Source organism: Dermacentor silvarum, chromosome 2 (genome assembly GCF_013339745.2).
Source record: "Dermacentor silvarum isolate Dsil-2018 chromosome 2, BIME_Dsil_1.4, whole genome shotgun sequence".
NCBI lineage: Eukaryota > Metazoa > Arthropoda > Arachnida > Ixodida > Ixodidae > Dermacentor > Dermacentor silvarum.
In genome coordinates this window covers 184,786,533-184,804,213 of record NC_051155.1, presented here as the reverse complement: position 1 = coordinate 184,804,213, position 17,681 = coordinate 184,786,533, and the positions used below count along the sequence as shown (strand labels likewise).

General features: G+C 46.7%; 1 protein-coding gene across 1 annotated transcript in view; it reads right to left on the bottom strand.

Moving 5' to 3' along the window:
* Positions 1–8,934: 8,934 nt before the first annotated feature.
* The window catches only part of LOC119442281 (growth/differentiation factor 8), an 82,952-nt gene continuing 74,205 nt past the window's right edge, over positions 8,935–17,681 (bottom strand). The window contains exon 4 of the mRNA XM_037707097.2: positions 8,935–15,941. Coding sequence (XP_037563025.1) covers positions 15,558–15,941 — 384 coding nt within the window. The 3' untranslated portion in view covers positions 8,935–15,557. The remainder of the gene's footprint in view (positions 15,942–17,681) is intronic.

Below are 17,681 nucleotides of genomic sequence, written 5' to 3'. Positions count from 1 at the left end.
TGTGCCTATGGTGGGTCTGCTATAGGGAACATTGCTATAGTGAATTTATATATTATCATTATTGAATATATTGAGCGTCTTCGGTATGTTCCTAAAATAGAGCAAGAACACCGGCGTCTTGTTTTCGCCCGGCGCGATGGCCAAGTAATGTGTTTGCTGCTCCAAGTCCGGCCATCGTCATAGACTATAGTCCTATACAAGTCAAGAGAAATGCGGCGTCTCCCCGTCAAAGGACCCCCTTCCAGCCAATGGTGTCGCTGTGTCAACGGTTCTTTCGCGCCGCGGTCGCAAAAAAAAAAAAAAAAAAAAAAAGCGTGTTCTTTCGCGCTTACGGACTTTTATCAAAATGCCCACCCCCGCTGTACGTGTTCTCACGATCTCACTGACGACGCCGATGGGTACATCGGCGTCCCCCCCCCCCCTGAGGCCGACTTAACCCCCTCTTTTGTTTAACCACTTTTCTTTCCTTACGCATTTGAGTGCTGCAACTAAGATGTAAGACGCGCAATCGTCTGCACACTCGCAAAAAGCGCATTTTTTTGACAATTTCCCGTGAAGAAATCGAAATTAGTGCTGTTTAGATGGTATTGGCAAACTGTCAACCCCCCCCCCCCCTGGCAGAAATCCTGGGTGCGCTACTGCGACGATCGCTCTGGTGTTTCGTCTTCTGCATCACCGCTCGGCGCCGTCGGGACACAGCCGCCGCTGCAGTTTACTGGAATTCAACTCACTGCTTCAATGACAAATAAGCCCTTTCACCCTGTAGTAAAGGGCAAACAAAGAATTTTAGCTAAGATTTTATTTTCGCTCAAAATAATTGCGTCCTTCGGAACTACTTATGCGTGCGGTTGCACTCAGCGAGACCTGGCTCCAACAGCGCTAGTCGTAGGTGTAACAGGCGGTCGGCCGCGACGTCACGTTAACGCAGCGACTCCATTGGCTGGAAGGGGATCCTTTGACGGGGAAAAGCCGCATTTCTCTTCACTTGTATCGGACTATAGCGTATTAGCCACAGCGTTCATAGCCGCGACACACTTCATGGCATCGTCAGTATCCTGACGTCAGGATCCTGACGTCAGGATCCTGGAAGATGTGGTAAACGAGCGTCCGTCCCATAGCAAGTTCAAGGAGCAACTGCTGCTAAGCTGATAAGAGCGCTAGCGTGATCTCTACGTCACGAGACAAAGGGGCACAGCGATTGGTGGCATGCTGCCGTCGCCGAGTATCGCGACACTTGTGAAAGAGGCATCGGCGGTGGCGAGGGGTATAACAATTGGCCACTCATCATCCGTTTTGACACATGTGCTAAGGCGCAACTGGCGGGAAACCACCACGCACATGGAGCCAAAGCCAATGCTGACGATGATAGTTTTTTTCTACACGAGGACACGATCCAGGGCAACCTAGCCCTTAACAGCTTCGCTATAAAAATTTTATAGCGCACGACAACGAGCTTGAACAAGAGCTAAAGGCCATGAGGCCTAAAGGCCACATGGCCTTTAGCTCTTGTTCCTCTTTCTGTAACAAGGAAAGAAATAAACTTCAACTTCAACTAGACGTGCGATGAGAAACGGGGTTGAAAACTGTGTAATAATTCTGACAGCCTTAGGTTCAGAGAAATATCTGACAATAGAATTTGGCAGCAATAGCTTTGAACGTTTATTTAGTGCACTTTCCATGTCGCATGTCGCAGCTATCATAATTTTTTACTTTCCAGAAAACGTCGGCTAACACGATATTGGTCCCCACCAAGGATTCGATCTTACCCCTTAAACGATCTTATCATCAGACTATATTTATATCAACTGCAGGACGAAGGCCTCTCCCTGCGATCTCCAATTACCCCTGTCTTGTGCTAGATGATTCCAACTTGCACCTGCAAAATTTCTAACTTCATCACCCCACCTATAGGTGGGGTGATGAAGTTAGAAATATAGTTTTCTGCCGTCCTCGACTGCGCTTCCCTTCTCTTGGTACCCATTCTGTAACTATAATGGTCCACCGGTTATCCATCCTGCGCATTACATGCATGGCCTGCCAAGCTCCATTTTTTTCTGTTATTGTCAATTAGAATATCGGCTATCCCCGTTTGCTCTCTGATCCACACTGCTATCTTCCTGTCTCTTAACGTTAGGCCTAACATTTTTCGTTCCATTGCTCTTTGTGCGGTCCTTAACTTGTTCTCGAGGTTCCTTGTTAACCTCCAAGTTTCTGCCCCATGCGTTAGCACCGGTAGAATGCAATGATTGTACACTTTTCTTTTCAACGACAGTGGCAAGCTCCCAGTCAGGATTTGGCAATGCCTGCCGTATGCACTCCAACCCAATTTTATTCTGTAATTTTCTTTCTCATGATCAGGGTCCCCTGAAAGTAATTGACCTGGATGAACGTGCTCCTTCACGGACTCTAGAGGCTAGCTGACTGGCGATTCTGAATTCTTGTTCCCTTGCCAGGCTATTGACCATTATCTTTGTCTTCTGTATATTCATCTTCAACCCAATTCTTACACTTTCTCGGTTAAGGTCCTCAATCATTTCTAGTAATTCGTCCCCATTGTTGCTGAATAGGACAATGTCATCTGCAAACCGAAGGTTGCTGAGATATTCGCCGTTGATCCTCACTCCTAAGCCTTCCCAGTCTAAGAGCTTGAATACTTCTTCTAAGCATGCAGTGAATAGCATTGGAGAGATTGGGCCTCTTCGATTATCCGTCTCTGACAGTCCCGGACTGTCCGAAAGACTGCATACGCAACGCTCATTGGCTGAAAGCACCATCTCGGGCAGTCCGGGACTGTCAGGAACGGATAATCGAAGAGACCCATTGTGTCTCCTTGCCTGACCCCTTTCTTGATACGTAACTCTCTACTTTTCTTGTGGAGAACCATGGTAGCTGTGGAATCTTTGTAGATATTTGCCAAGATTTTCACGTAGCCTCCTGGACTCCTTGATTACGCAATGCCTCTATGACTGCTGCTCTACTGAATCAAATGCCTTTTTCATAATCTGTGAAAGCCATATAAGAGGTTGATTGTACTCCGCAGATTTCTCGATTACCTGATTGATGACATGGATGTGATCCATCGTAGAACATCCCTTCCTGAAGACAGCCTGTTCGCTTGGCTGACTGAAGTGCTGCCCTGATTCTACTGGAAATTATATTGGTGAATATTTTATGCAATACTGAAAGCAAGCTAATGGGTCTATAATTCAATTCTTTAACGTCTCCCTTCTTATGGATTAGTTTAATGTTGGCGTTCTTCCAGGGGCGGTATTCTGTAAGAGTCTACCTAGTGGATTGTCCATTTCGCCATTACGGCGACCGTTGATTCGCTGCAGCTTAACGTGCAGGAAGGTGCCAGCCAGTCTCCTTCCTGCACGTCAAGCAGCAGCAAATCAACGGCCGCCGAAATGGACAGTCCACTAGGTAGACTCGTACAGAATACCGCCCCAGGTCTCAGGTACACTTGAAGACGTGAGGCATTGCGTATAAAGGCCCGCAAGCTTTTCAAGCATGATATTTCCTCCGTCTTTGATTAAATCGACTGTTATTCCATCTTCTCCAGGAGCTTTTCCCCTGACCATGTCTTGCAAGGCCCTTCTAACTTCATCGCTTGTTATAGAAGGAGCCTCTGTATCCTGTTCATCACTACTTCGAATGAAAGTAGCTTGGCTGCTCTGGGTACTGTGCAGGTCAGTAGAGAATTATTCCGCTGCTTTTACTGTGTCATCGAAATTGCTGATTATATTACCCTGCTTATCTTTCGGTGCATACATCCTGCCTTGTCCTATGCCAAGTTTTCTCGCTGATTTCACGCTGCGTCCATTATAATTTACACCCTTTACACACCCATAAAGGTTTAAAAAAGTGTTTCTGTGTAGGACGATTCAGAACGCCTGCATGGACGTCTTTGCGAGGCCGGTCTCCAGAGGGTCCCGCTGTCCAGTGTTGAAGGCTAGCAAGAAGCTGGAGTGACAGTGTTATTGGTAAACTTAATCGAACGTTTATTTACGTATTAAGGGATAGAAAGAAAAAAAAGTTGTCGCAGTTTCACCCGAAAGGCGAAGCATCAGTTGCGATAGCAAATTTGTAGAGAGCTATACGGAGTAATGATAGTAGCTTTATCAGCTGTAGCAGCACCGGCAACACGCAGAAATGTTGTCGACGCCGTCGGCGTTTTGCCCGCGTTCGCACGAAACGCGTGCGGCGTTGGTGACTGTTGCCGGAGCCTCTGGGGGCGGCTTGGAGGTTTTCGACCACATCACAACGAGACACTCGTCGAGCAGCGTCGGAAGTCTTTGCCACCTTCTCGCCTCATAACGTTTTATTGCGATAGCAATTATATGGACACTCAAAAGCAGATTTCTGCCGTCGCCGTAGCCGTCGCCGTGAGGTTCCGTATGACGTCAATGGAGATGAAATCCTCCCCGCGCGCCGAACGCTGTATGTGCGAGTGAAAGGGTGTGAGGGGCGCGCGCTTTCACGGGGAGTGAACGCACGGCGGAGAACAAACGCGGGTTCTGCGCCGTACTCGCTTAAGGGCCGCAAAAGTAGGCGTCTCTTTCCTCCTTTACAATCACCATATATGTAGAGCAAACGCGCCTTCTTCCGACGCGCGAGAGGCCGTGGGGGAGGGGGGGGGGAGGGGAAGGAAGGGAGGCGACGTTTAGCTGCGGCACCAAGTGCCTATTTATATCAGACGCTCCGGCAACAGTCACCAACGCCGCACGCATTTTGAGCGAACGCGAGCAAAACGCCGACGGCGTCGACAACAGTTCTGCGTGTTGCCGGTGCTGCTGCATGTCCAAGTTTATACAGCTGATAAAGCTAATATCATTACTCCGTATAGCTCTCTACAAATTTGCTATCGCAATTGATGCTTCGCCTTTCAGGTGAAACTGCGACAACTTTTTATATAAATAGGCACTTGGTGCCGCAGCTAAACGTCGCCTCCCTTCCCCCCCCCCCCCCCCCCCCCCCCCACGGCTTTTCGCGCGTCGGAAGAAGGCGTATATTGTGATTGTAAAGGAAGAAAGAGACGCGTATACTTCTGCAGCCCTTAAGGGAGCACGGCGCAGAACGCACGTTTGTTCTCCGCCGTGGGTTCACTCTCCGTGAAAGCGCGCGGCCCTCGCGCCCTTTCACTCGCACATACAGCGTTCGGCGCGCGGCGACGATTTCATCTCCATTGACGTCATACGGAACCTCACGGCGACGGCGACGGCGGCAGAAATCTGCTTTGGAGTGTCCATATAATTGCTATTGCAATAAAAAGAAACGTATTAAGCGAGCAGAAGTTCCAGTCCGAAATATTAGCAGCGATCTTCGCGACTCGTCACGTCCTTTTCATAGCTGTCGTTTTATTGCGATAGCAATTATATGGACACTGCAAAGCGGATTTCTGCCGTCGCCGTCGTCGTCGCAGTGAGGTTCCGTATGACGTCACCGGCGATGAAATCGTCACCGCGCTCCGGACGCTGTATGTGCGAGTGAAAGGGCGCGAGGGACGCGCGCTTTCACAGGGAGCGAACGCACGTAGGAGAGAAAACGCGCGTTGTTCGCCGTGCTCCCTGAAGGGCTGCAGAATTAAGCGTCTCTTTCCTCCTTTCCATATCTAGAGAGCAAACGCGACATTTTCCGTCGCGCGAAAGGCTGTGGGGGGACGGGAGGGAGAGAGAGGGAGGGGAGGCGACGTTTAGCTGCGGCACCCAATGCGTATTTATATAAAAACGCCGCGCGCGTTCATTGCGAACGCGGGAAAAACGCCGACGGCGTCGACAACAGTTCTGCGCCTTGCCGGTGCTGCTGCATGTCTAAGTTTATTTAGAGCTGATAAAACTACTATCCTTACTCCGTATAGCTCTCTACTAATTTGCTATCGCAATTGATGCTTCGCCTTTCGGGTGAAACTGCGACATTTTCCTTCACACCGGCGAGGCCGTCACGTGACCAATGCTGTCATTTTAGCAATGTGGCTAGATTTCTTGTCTGTTTAGCGACAAATATTTCAATTTGGCGACCAGTGACTTTTTTGGCGACGTGACAGAACAATTGCTGACATTTCAGCGACTTCGAAGTTAGGTAAGTTGCTTCAAAAATAACCTTCTAGAACGTACTTTATTCTTCAAAAGCTACATGTTAGCGGCCGAAATTGGCTGTATGACTCGTAGGCTCTGTGGTCATGATGAAGCAATGGTTGCCTTCATAGGATTCGTAGTGTGCTCACAAAATGCATGTTCTTACATTAAAAAAAATGTACAAGACCGATTTGAATGGGTCCTAACGATTCGGCTTCTGCACTTTCACTAGGTACGTTCGATTGGTGGAGATTTAGAAATTTTATTGTGAGATTTAGAAAGCAGCAGGTGAATAATAAGATAGGTCGACTGTAGAAAGGCGTGTATACACATGGAAGTGGCTGGGTTCATTCACGCGAGACTGAACACAATGCTTCCATTTGTGTTTTGGACAAATCAGTACTGAGAAGAGCCTTCAAGAAGATTAGGAGCGGAAGCGTAGTATTTCACCTGCATGAAGATAACATAATTGTTATCGCCTTACTAACATGCGACCTTGTTCGTCTCGCAATATGTTGCTATCTTTTCAGGGGCGCTGAGAACTACGAAATTTTTAGGAATAACGTGTGGCAATTGCCTTTTGGTGCTAGGAAAATTAAATTTGTGTTCTTTTGAATCGTACTGATGGGGAACGATAAATTTCAGCTGACATGGCACATTGTTATGTACATAACAGTAAAGCAAAAGCCCACTACACACGGCTGGTAAATTCACTGTTTATTCCTCACTCACACGGACCCTAGACAAACGTGAGCGGTTGCGGTAAATGATTTACGCCAAGCTAGCGTATATTAAAGATTTTCAATATGCCTACATTACCTAACGTTTGCTCAGAAACATTAGCGACTTTGAAAGAAAATTTTGCGGAAATTTAGTGACTTTTTCGGTCTTACTTTAGCAACACGCTTCATAAAAATTACAGCAAACGCTACACGTGACCTCTCCGGCGCAACTGGTGACCTGTTCACGTTGATGATGATGGCTAATGACAATCCATTTGTAACAAAGTGGCGACAACTAGTCGCCTACTCTGCTTGAGCTAATCAGGATTTATTTTATATATAATTTTGCTTAAAATTTATTTTGTAAAGTTGCCTGCAACGACCACGGCCGCATCTGTCATCTGCTTTTTTCTCCCACGAATCCAACATCCATTCTCTGCATCCTTTTCTATCCAATTTACCGTCTCTCTTTATCTCACCGTCTTTTTGATGACTCGGGGTTGTCCACTTGCACTTCCAATTACCTTGTGCTTGTTCGAAAACTCTCTTGACATCTTCCTCTATTTGATGTCCACGCTATTGAGCTACAGATATTCGTGCACGTACTCTATAGCCGTTCATACGCGTTCATCCGTGTTCATGAGTCCTTGCTCAAGAATAATTTTGCCCTACGCTTCTATGACTTCAATAGAGGCATCCCACATGTCACCCTGTTCGTGCTTTTACCCCCAATCGGCTGCTATGGTAATTGACGCCACAACCCTTCCGTAACTTCCAACCCCGACAGGATATATGATTTTAAGCACAAAAAGGCGTTTGCAAACGTTATATATAGCGCTGGCCACCCTTTATATAGTCCTTTCCAAATGTCTCGCAACACTTCACATTTATTGTAGCCCACAAACGCTGCCTTTTGTCAAACCACTTTAACGTCAGATAAGGTATACAAAATACGCGTATTGCCTAAATGATACTGCAGGCGCAGCAATGAGAGATCACGTGGTCGCCGCACGACGACAAGCCATTGTGTGTCGGCAAGCGAGCGCTTCGCCCTATCGCATTGCCCCGGGCCAGAGTAACGGGTCGAAGAAAATGACCCCGGTAGTTCGCAGTGTTTTTTTGTTTGCTATATACCGTGAGCAACACGGTACAGCGGGGCAGACAGACAGACAAAGAACTTTTATTCAGGTCCTGAGGAACTGCGTTGGACTTCCAGATACCAATTGGCGGGAAAAGATAAGGAGATAGTATGTTGTCTTCTTTCTGGGGTTTTACGTGCCAAAACCAGTTCTGATTATGAGGCACGCCGTATAGTGGAGGGCTCCGGATTAATTTTGACCACCTGGGGTTCTTTAACGTGCACTACAACGCAAGCACACGGGCGTTTTTTTTTGCATTTCGCCTCCATCGAAGTGCGGCCGCCGCGGCCGGGATTCGATCCCGCGATCTCGTGCTCAGCAGCGCAACGCCTTAGCTGACTGAGACACCCCGGCGGGTTAGATGGTATGTTGCAGCACACAGGAGCATGTAACAGATGGTATGTTGTAGCACACAGGAGCATGTAACAGATGGTATGTTCTAGCACACAGGAGCATGTAACACGACCAGACAAGGAGGACGATGGTGAAGCCTTAGCAAAACACAGTTTGAAGCACACTTTGATCCTGCTCTGCCTTTGTACGCGCAAATGAAAAAAAAAAAGAAAGAAAAGGCGACGGTTCTCAGCTCAGCTAGACGGCTTACTACTTTCTCGGAATCTAGCAAATGTGCTACGTACTATAGGAAGCAATATTACGAGAAAAAAATAACAAACAAAAACTGCGAAGACTTTAAGAGGCGCCGCGCCTCGCAACTATTTCTCGAAATTACCACAGCCCGATGACACATACTTGTTTTATACCGTATAGGCAGAGAGATCGACTCAATTTCTTCATCAATATCATTCTATACGTACTGTCGTTTGACATACCCAGAAGAATGAAACGAAGGAAGTGAAAACATTTCTCCCAGCGTACATTTCTCCTAAATATGTACTTGGGTTCACTTTACTTACGTTTTCACTAAACTTGGATGATAACCTTCGGTCAGGCCACAGTGAGACAAAGGAAAAAAGAACAATCACGACTACAGGACACAGCGACGTTCCATATCTTTATTGTGAATATCACAGAACATTTGTCAACGAATGAATTTATGCTTCTTGTGCGTGAGAGGATGTTTTTCTAGCGTCAAGGTTCGACAGTGCATGCCCACGCATTTGTATCTACAAATATGTCATTACTATGCTCATCAAGCACGGATGAGTGATCGTCAAATGTACATTTGTTGATCACAATACAGCGAACGCGCGATACAAAAGGAGAGAGCTGAAGTAGGACAAAGAAGAAAAGCCTTCGCACAAAAAAACTCTGTTAATATGCACTCCACCCAGGGCCAACAAATTGAGCGTGCAGGGTTACGCAATATGTTCTGCATAGCTGGGCAATTGATCGACGAGGCGTGAAGAAAAAAAAAAAAAACAAGAAACAAGATGCCTGTATAGAAGTATGAACAAGCAAAGTACCTTATTACAAAAATATGTGCCAGATAATCTCTATATCTAACAATACCACATGAATATATGACATATGCAATATGCCCCATAACCTCCATATCTAATTATTTTCGTATATGATCGTAGGGGTTTTATGATATGGGTTTATTGGACACGGAGGTTATCGGCGGCCACGTTGGTTCTCACAAATAGTTCCGAATGATCGTATGACATTATTGGACATGGAGGTTATTCGGCATGTGGATATATTTCTTAATAAGGTATAAGGCAGGTCTTGAAGTCTTGAGAGGGGTCGGGACAGACCAAAGCGCGTAACTCAAATGCTGATATCACAGCCAGTATTAACCGCGTGCGTTTAAAGCGAACGTCATGTGGCAGTTTCAATGCTCTCAAGGGCGCGAGAAAAGCTAAATTGTCAAGTTTAGAAGTGAAGTGTTGTCACTGTTGTCACTTATCTTGAAAGAGCGTAAGATTGGGCGAGTTGGTATTCCATGTCTTATACTTAATAGCGCATGAAAAGGGACGAGGCACAGATGGACGACGCGGACACACTTATCATTTTATACGTAACCGTCGTTACCTTAAATATTCACCAAGCCGAGGATATACACTTCAAGATACATCTTTGTGGTACAATCGCTTTTCTGTTAATGGGCCGCGCTAGCCTTCTCTATGATCACCAGGCGTGCTCATTTAGATGTGGCTCAATGTTCAAGAATGCATAGGAAAGAGGGATAAAAAAGAGGTTCTCAAAACATCGAATTTACAATGACGCCAAATTTACGCACCGACTGCGCAAATATATTCACACCTGTGCGCACCAAACGCGCAGAGGTCGTCATAACCTGACACACACACTTTTACAGAGCTGTCAGAGTGGTTAGCATTGCGTAGCACGTCATTGTACATTTTATATATGCGAAAGTACAAGTCAGCAGCGCTATGTCTCGCGACCGGGAAGGTGGGCTATAGACCTGCCGGCCCCGACGTGGGACTAGCCGGGTGCGCGACGAGTTCGCGTCCTCGCCGGACCTCTAATAAAAGTTATTTCACTCACTCACTATGTCACGTGTTACTTCAGCTCACCAGTATACGTGAGCAAGAGTTTCTTAATTGCCTCGTATTTCTTCTTTTCTCCAGAAAGAAGGACAGAAAAAAAAAAAAGGGAGACAAGAACGCAGAGGAATTTCAGCTATATTATAGGACGCCAGAAGAGGCCAGCTTAAAATTAAGCACCTTTCCCCGTCCGTGTAGCACCTTTTGCTGTGCGCCGATAAAACACACTGACGTCTGGGCTATACAGTATTTTTCCTGCAAAGGAATGCGGCCCTGAAGATGTCAGATGCGTCACTCGAAGCCACAGCAGCCGTCGGAGCTAGAAACGTTGAAGCCCAAGCGAGGGAATAAACATTCAATATTGCGTTTATCTTACAGTTGTGCGTGAAAAATACAAAAAAAAAGGTGGGGGGTGGGGGAGGAAGTTGGACGCCAGTGAAGCTATACAGGGGCTTACATTAACCCCACAAAGCCCAAAAACGCCCTTCGACATCGAGGAAAATTAGAACAGCCTGTTCACCTTTATTTCTGGGCATGAAGAGTACATTCGTCGAAGAAAACAATGAAACGCTATTTGTGTAAAAAATAAATAGTGTCGTAATTAATCATTTAGTAATTGGTTTGCTGAGCTATTCACAACCGAAAACTCGCCGAATCGTATCAAAACGCTACATACTATGGGCCTTGCGTAAAGCTTCCGGCGCTTGTATCATGGTTTTGTGGTATCGAACGCAGCGTAGCAAAATGATACGTTGGGCTTTGTGGGGTTAAAGCATGCATCTGCAGCCGCAGTTGGGTACACCTGGATAAGTGAAGGCATAGATCCATGGCGATTATACTTCGCAGTTGACATCGACAAGATAAAAGTGCGAGATAAAAGTTGGATGAATGGAATTAAGATGCCTCGGACAGGCGGGCCGACCTTTCGATAGGTCCGTCTACCGCAACGTCGGCCAGCCTGTCTGAGGCCCCTTGCCTCTGTTCATCCAACGTTTATCTCACACAATGGTTTCTTGTTAGCCGACGTTAAACGTTTCGCTGTTGGTGGATGCACGGCTGAGCACTTCGAGAATACTTATGTGCGCATTTCAGAGCACTGTTATTACTTCAAGAAATCTGAGCACGTCGTCAGCGCGTCGCTGCTCCCCTATACGTGTCACCAGATAATTGTGATAACGCTTACACTCTCTACCTAACAAGGACAAGAGAGAAACGATAATAGAAAAAGGACAATAACAAGAATAGCATAGCTAGATCGACATCCAATGTTGGTACTAACGCGTAACCCCCCCCCCCCCCCCCCCCCCTTCTCCTAAAAAGAAAGAAACAACAGCGCCTACTTGCACCAGATATGACTTCGCAACAACGCTGCGTTATTCCGCGCTCGCGAAAATGAGCGATCATTCTTGTACACTTCAATCTTTGTTCAAGCTACGAAAAATTATTTGCTCGTTCGTTTTTTGACAGACATATTGTCTTTGTTAGGTGGGGAACATTTTAGAACACGTTTTGGACGGAGTGTGGACAGAAAGAAATAACGAAAGGAAGCCCTTGAAAGCAATTAAATTCCGCGGATGCCACAGACAAGACAGGTATATATGCGATTCACATCGCGCACACAGATGCCAACGAACGTGCGCATCACTTCAGCGACCAGTTTGTAGGGGAACCACACGACCCTGGTTCAAATCTTCACGATCCACCTGCGGGTGAGAATCTCAAAGCTCACGGTTTAAATCACACGCAAACAAAGAGCGCCGCGGCGCGCACGTGAAATGCACACAGCGCAACAGTATAGTAGTGCGCTTCGCACACTTTCTGCAATACGCGAGCAAAATAATAATAATAATAAAAAAGAGAACACATACGAGGACGCAACAATCGTATAACGACAAATGCAGCCGGCCTTCGTTACAGGAACAAATGGTGTATGGCACAATGAAAAGTTCCCACGAAAGCTGTGTTTCGTTAAAAGCGAAAGTGTTACCATTCCACTTGGCATTATGCCATCTAAACGCAAGACGGTCCGAAAGACTCGAATTCATTGTAAACAGTGAGTATACTGTAACATGATGCCGGTGTTACAGCATTTATGGGCACATATACAAAATGCAACGATTAGGCTCGCCGAGCACTCTCTCGCTCACGATCTACATACAGCGGCAGAGATCAAACATTTACAAAGATAGCACGCAATTATAGCGCACAATGCAACTTCATTTTCGAAGCAACGACGTTTCACAAACGATTTTCACAGTGCGAAAGCACTGTGCAAATTAGCAAAGTGCAACGTTTACAAATCTATCAATCGGCTTAACGCTATCTTTGACATGCTTACACAGCTAAATTTGTTCCTTTACAACGTGTCTTTTTATCAAAACCATGCACGGTATATAAATCGAAACTTAGCCGTGATGGGATAGGTCTGCGATTTCGGACGGCGAAGGTAATAATGGAGGGTCATAAAAGCCGCTCTATCGAATGTCATGTAACCCGCCGAGGTGGCGTAGTGGTTCTGGCGTTGCGCTGCTAAACCCGACGGCGCGGGATTGAATTCCGGCCCCGGCGGCCGCATTTCGATGGGGGCGAAATGCAAAAACCCCCGTGTGCCGGGCATTGGGTGCACGTTAAAGAACCTCAGGTGGTATAAATTAATCCGGAGTCCCCCACAACGGCGTGCCTCAAAATCATACCGTGGTTTTGGCACGTAAAAACCCCAGCATTCTAATAATTAATGTCATGTACGAATTTTCACACGTTGTCACAGTTTTTTTTTTAATTTAGATGATTCTTATCTCACTGGTATCAACAAAATTTTGGAGCAGTATGCTGATAACTTAACACCGAACCTGGCTAATTTCCTTCTCTTAAATTATTCTGCGAGAACAAAGTTCAACGTCAACATTTGTTGCGTAATTGCGGCTTCGCGATCGAATAAGGTCGCTGAAGTCTGCTTAAAAATGACGCTGTGGTGCTTACGTATATACTCTGACCAAGTAGCATGGACGGCCTTTCTTTATTTTCGAAGCTAATGGGCCTATTCTACAGACATTTCTTACGTATATATGCGGAAGGGTGACAAGGTGATTTTTTTTTCCGTTTCAGCAAAGCATAAATTCTCAACAGAAACAGTAACTCTCGCACTTTTAAAGCAGCCGAATCTGGAGCAGTACAAAACAAGTCATAACCTTTAAAGGCATGTCGATGTCGCGCGCAAGGGAAATACAGGAGTAAACGAAAGCGAAGTTGCAAAAAGCCTGTTTTCTGAGAAAACAAGAAAACGCTGTTGCATACAAGACAAGTGAAGAGTGACAATGGTTTGGTATGTGTACAATAAGATAAGGGACCAAGCATGATTTGGCTCCACAGCGAGTTCCATGTGAGCGACAAATGGAGACAAGCAATATAAGCAACATGCACTTCGAGAATGATATTTTGTTTTCACATCAATTTGCTGGCTATCGCTATATAACGTCAATCACCGGCTACGTATTTACAATACATGACACAGGCGTAAGCTGAAGCTTCACGATTTCGCCGAGCACAGGGATTGGAGGGCGCATAAAGTCAAGCCACATGAACTTTCTAAAGTGCGAATGGCCTTTGTCTGTCACAGGCGGTTCACAAAAGCTATATATGTACACAGCGTACAGCTCTGACAGGAACCAGGAGTTGGTCTCAGTCGCTGCGGCATCATCGTATGTGACCCAAAACCGAGCATACGGTGCCAATCACGAGCACACGTATAGAAACGCTTTTTTTTTTTTCTGCAAAGTCGTGTGCACGAAGAGAATTAAACTAACATTGAGCGGGGGCAGGCACTTCGTCAACGAGTCGTCACATATTTAGTTGCAAGGCTCTCACAGCAATCATCTTTAGTTCTTCCTTCTTCCTATATATATTGTAAGCGGGTGCAACACCCGGCACAGAAAAGAAAGCACCAAACACTCGCTAGAACGCGCGGATAATAACACACAAAGCGCGATCGTTGCGTATTCAGCTATCAAACAAGCAATGCAGCTTTTGCCGCATTTTTGTGCTGTGTCCAGCTCATGCTTTTTAAAGAGTATAGATGTCATATGGGGGTGAAATAGTTTCATAGACAATGCTCACAATTATGAAAACAATGACGCATATACGCTGTACGAGAAACATCTTTGGAGCAGCTCTCGAAAACCCACGTAGCACACACGTGTGTACACAAACGAAAACAGATCTTGTTCGCACACTCGGTCAAAGGCACGAGAATAAACCACTAACGCAAATTCATGTACAAGAGAAAAAAAAAGCAATGTCTAAAAATGTATGATCACACGTCGACGAGCACGAATCGCGACGTGTGTTTTCATTAAATAGATCACTTTGTGAAGAGACAGAAAAAAAAATAACGAATATGCGCCAAGGCTTAAACCACTCGGACACCACGCAAATGTCCTCATTCACCGCGCACGCACACGAAATGACGTCCTCAGCACTTCGGGAACCGCGATGAGAAGCGGCTCCATCGGCCTACATTGTCCTCTGTATACGACTGCATGAATCCATGCACGGTGCCTCCGGGTACACGAGTTACAGCTGGGAAAAGATGAAAAATCACGCAAGTGTGCGTCATCCAGACTTGACTTTCAGACCTTTCAACTGTCTCATCCCGCTTCCGTGTGAATCACTTGGTTGATGGCATGCTTCAATGCCTGCAGTCACCCTTGCCTGCCGACCCTTCTTTACTGGCATCACGAAGCCCCAAACTCGGGGCCATACAAGATGTCCCTCCCTCTCCATTTCTTTTTTTTTTTTCTATAGAAAGGACTCGGCTGCACCGGCACTGAAGAGAACCGTTCTGACGGCTGCTATCACTGGGCGACATGCTTGACGCACGTTCAGGGCAGGAGGGCTACAAGCGTAAGTCTTCAGGGTGAAATCGCTCGGTCTCTGGCCTTACTCTGGAACAGAGAACACTGGCAAGAGACACCATGCAGGCGACACAGCTCACCGAAACAACACGGTCCGGCATTGTCCACGGGACGGAACCATCGCGACGGTAAAGATAACGTCTCTTTGTACTACACAGCCTTCCGCGCACACTGCGGCGGAAGTTCGGGGCCCCATTCGAGCAGACCGGGGACGGAGATCTTGGTCACCTTGCGCGGCGCGTCAATAGCATCCGCAACGGTCGACGATCATGCCGGGCAGCACGCCGTAGACGATGTTGTGGTTGTCGTCGAAGTACAGCATGGAGATGGCGGAGATCTTGCGCGGCGCGCAGCAGGGTCCCGGCGAGCCGGACAGGTTGACCTGCTGCACCACGTGCGTGTGCGGGTACTTCTGCATGAACACGTAGGGGCACTCGCCGCTGCAGTAGTTGGCCTCGTACCGCTTGGGCGCGATGATCCAGTCCCAGCCGAACTCCTCGAAGTCCACGGTGAGCGGGTAGCGGCAGCAGCGCTCCTCGCTCGAGTTCTCCTGGCAGTTGAGGCCCACCATGCGCCGCGTCCGGCTGCGGCCGTTCTTGTCCACCATCACCACCAGGAAGGGCCTCTGCGAGCACGCCCGTCGTTAATTAAGTCAGCGCGCGCGCGCATCAGAGCACTCGCATATATAGAAAGCTGAGCAGTCAGAGCGAGCCTGACGCGTATATTCTATATATAGGCTGTTCCAAGGAAGCTTCCAGACGTTTTCAAGCTATTCACATGCTATATACGAGCGCATACTATCGAGCGAAACGCGAAATAGTGAAAGCAAGCTATAGATGACGTCTCTGCCATTTCAACCGGACACGCGGGGCGAGTCTATAGCCTCCAGCCGCCCATCGCCGCAACGCACGCGTGCGGTCGTGCGAAAAATTGCACATATTGAACACTTGTGCACACATTTCGGTTTACACTATAGATGTACGGTTTACATTGTCTACACAGTGTAAACCGAAATTTGTGCACCAGTTATCTGTATGTGGAGTTTTCCGCACACCCGCGCGAGTGCGGTGCGGTTTGCGGCGATGGGCGGCTCGAGCGTAAATCGGCCTTAAGCAGATCTAATGACAAATTTTAGCGGACACGTTGAAGCGGGTTTTCTTGCCTCGGCGTATAGAGAGGGCATATGCTCGTTCAATTTGATCCATAAGACGCTGCAACGGACTCTTTAACGATGCAGTCAAATTAGATTCGTATAATGTATACAGATAAGAGACGCACTCTTGTTGCATACCAAGCAAACATGCGTCTTCATTTGTGAAGAAAAAAAAGGTCTTAATCGATCATTGGTGGAATTCCCAAGAAATTGCGTCGCGAGGTAACGTCGCATTGCACTCAAGAAAAATGCGCGCTGAGGCTTTCCTATTTGTTTGTTTTCTCTCGCGCTTCGATCATTAAAGTGCAAGGTAAGACTTAGTCTACATAGTTTGATCCTCCTGATTCTTCGAAAACTGCATTCGCTATGTGTACACATCTCGTGAAGTTAAGGTCCCACTGCAAAAATAAGTTTGCTTTTCAGACTCAGTCACAATGAACTTTAACTGCTACGACAAAGCGCATAAATCTACAGCGTCGGAGAGAGGTGTGCAAGAAATCCTGTAATCCTGTAGTTCGGTGTAACACCTGCTCGGGAGTTCCCACACTTCATTTCAGTTGTTCTTGGTCTCACTGCGCAGACAGCGCCGTCGAGAGAGCAATTAATAATCTTCCGTAACAGCTGTGGTAAGAACATGTTCGAGACGACGTTTCCGGTTATACGAAAAGAAGCGACCTATACGTTAGCCTTGCAACTGGGGCATTAAAACTGTTCACGTCAAATATTAGGTTCGTGCAGTTTATATAACCCGCCAAATGAAATAAACAGTGCGATGGAAACAAGTGATAAGTCGGCGCACGCACACGGGCTGGTCCCGTAAGACTTCCCCTTCCGAAAAAGCCCGTTAATATTAGCGGGTAAATGACCCAGTAAGAGTTGCATCAGCCATGGTAAATATACATAAGACCATATATGCATATACAGCATGCACCGATCTTGCTACGCATGTTAAAACGTTGTTTGATAAATAAATTTTACTTCGCGACAGACAAGAAAGCTCAGATGCATGAGCTCAATGCATGATCGAAGCGTGTGTTTTTTTTTATATTTGAATACATTAACAACATGTAGCTGTAGTTGATTACGGGACAAAATGCTTTATAGTTCGTGGCAAACTTGGGCAGAAACATATTCGACCGGAAGTATTCTGGAGTCACAAGTATACTGCTTCAAACAAGGTGGATAAAATGTGTGTACATAAGCATACAGCTC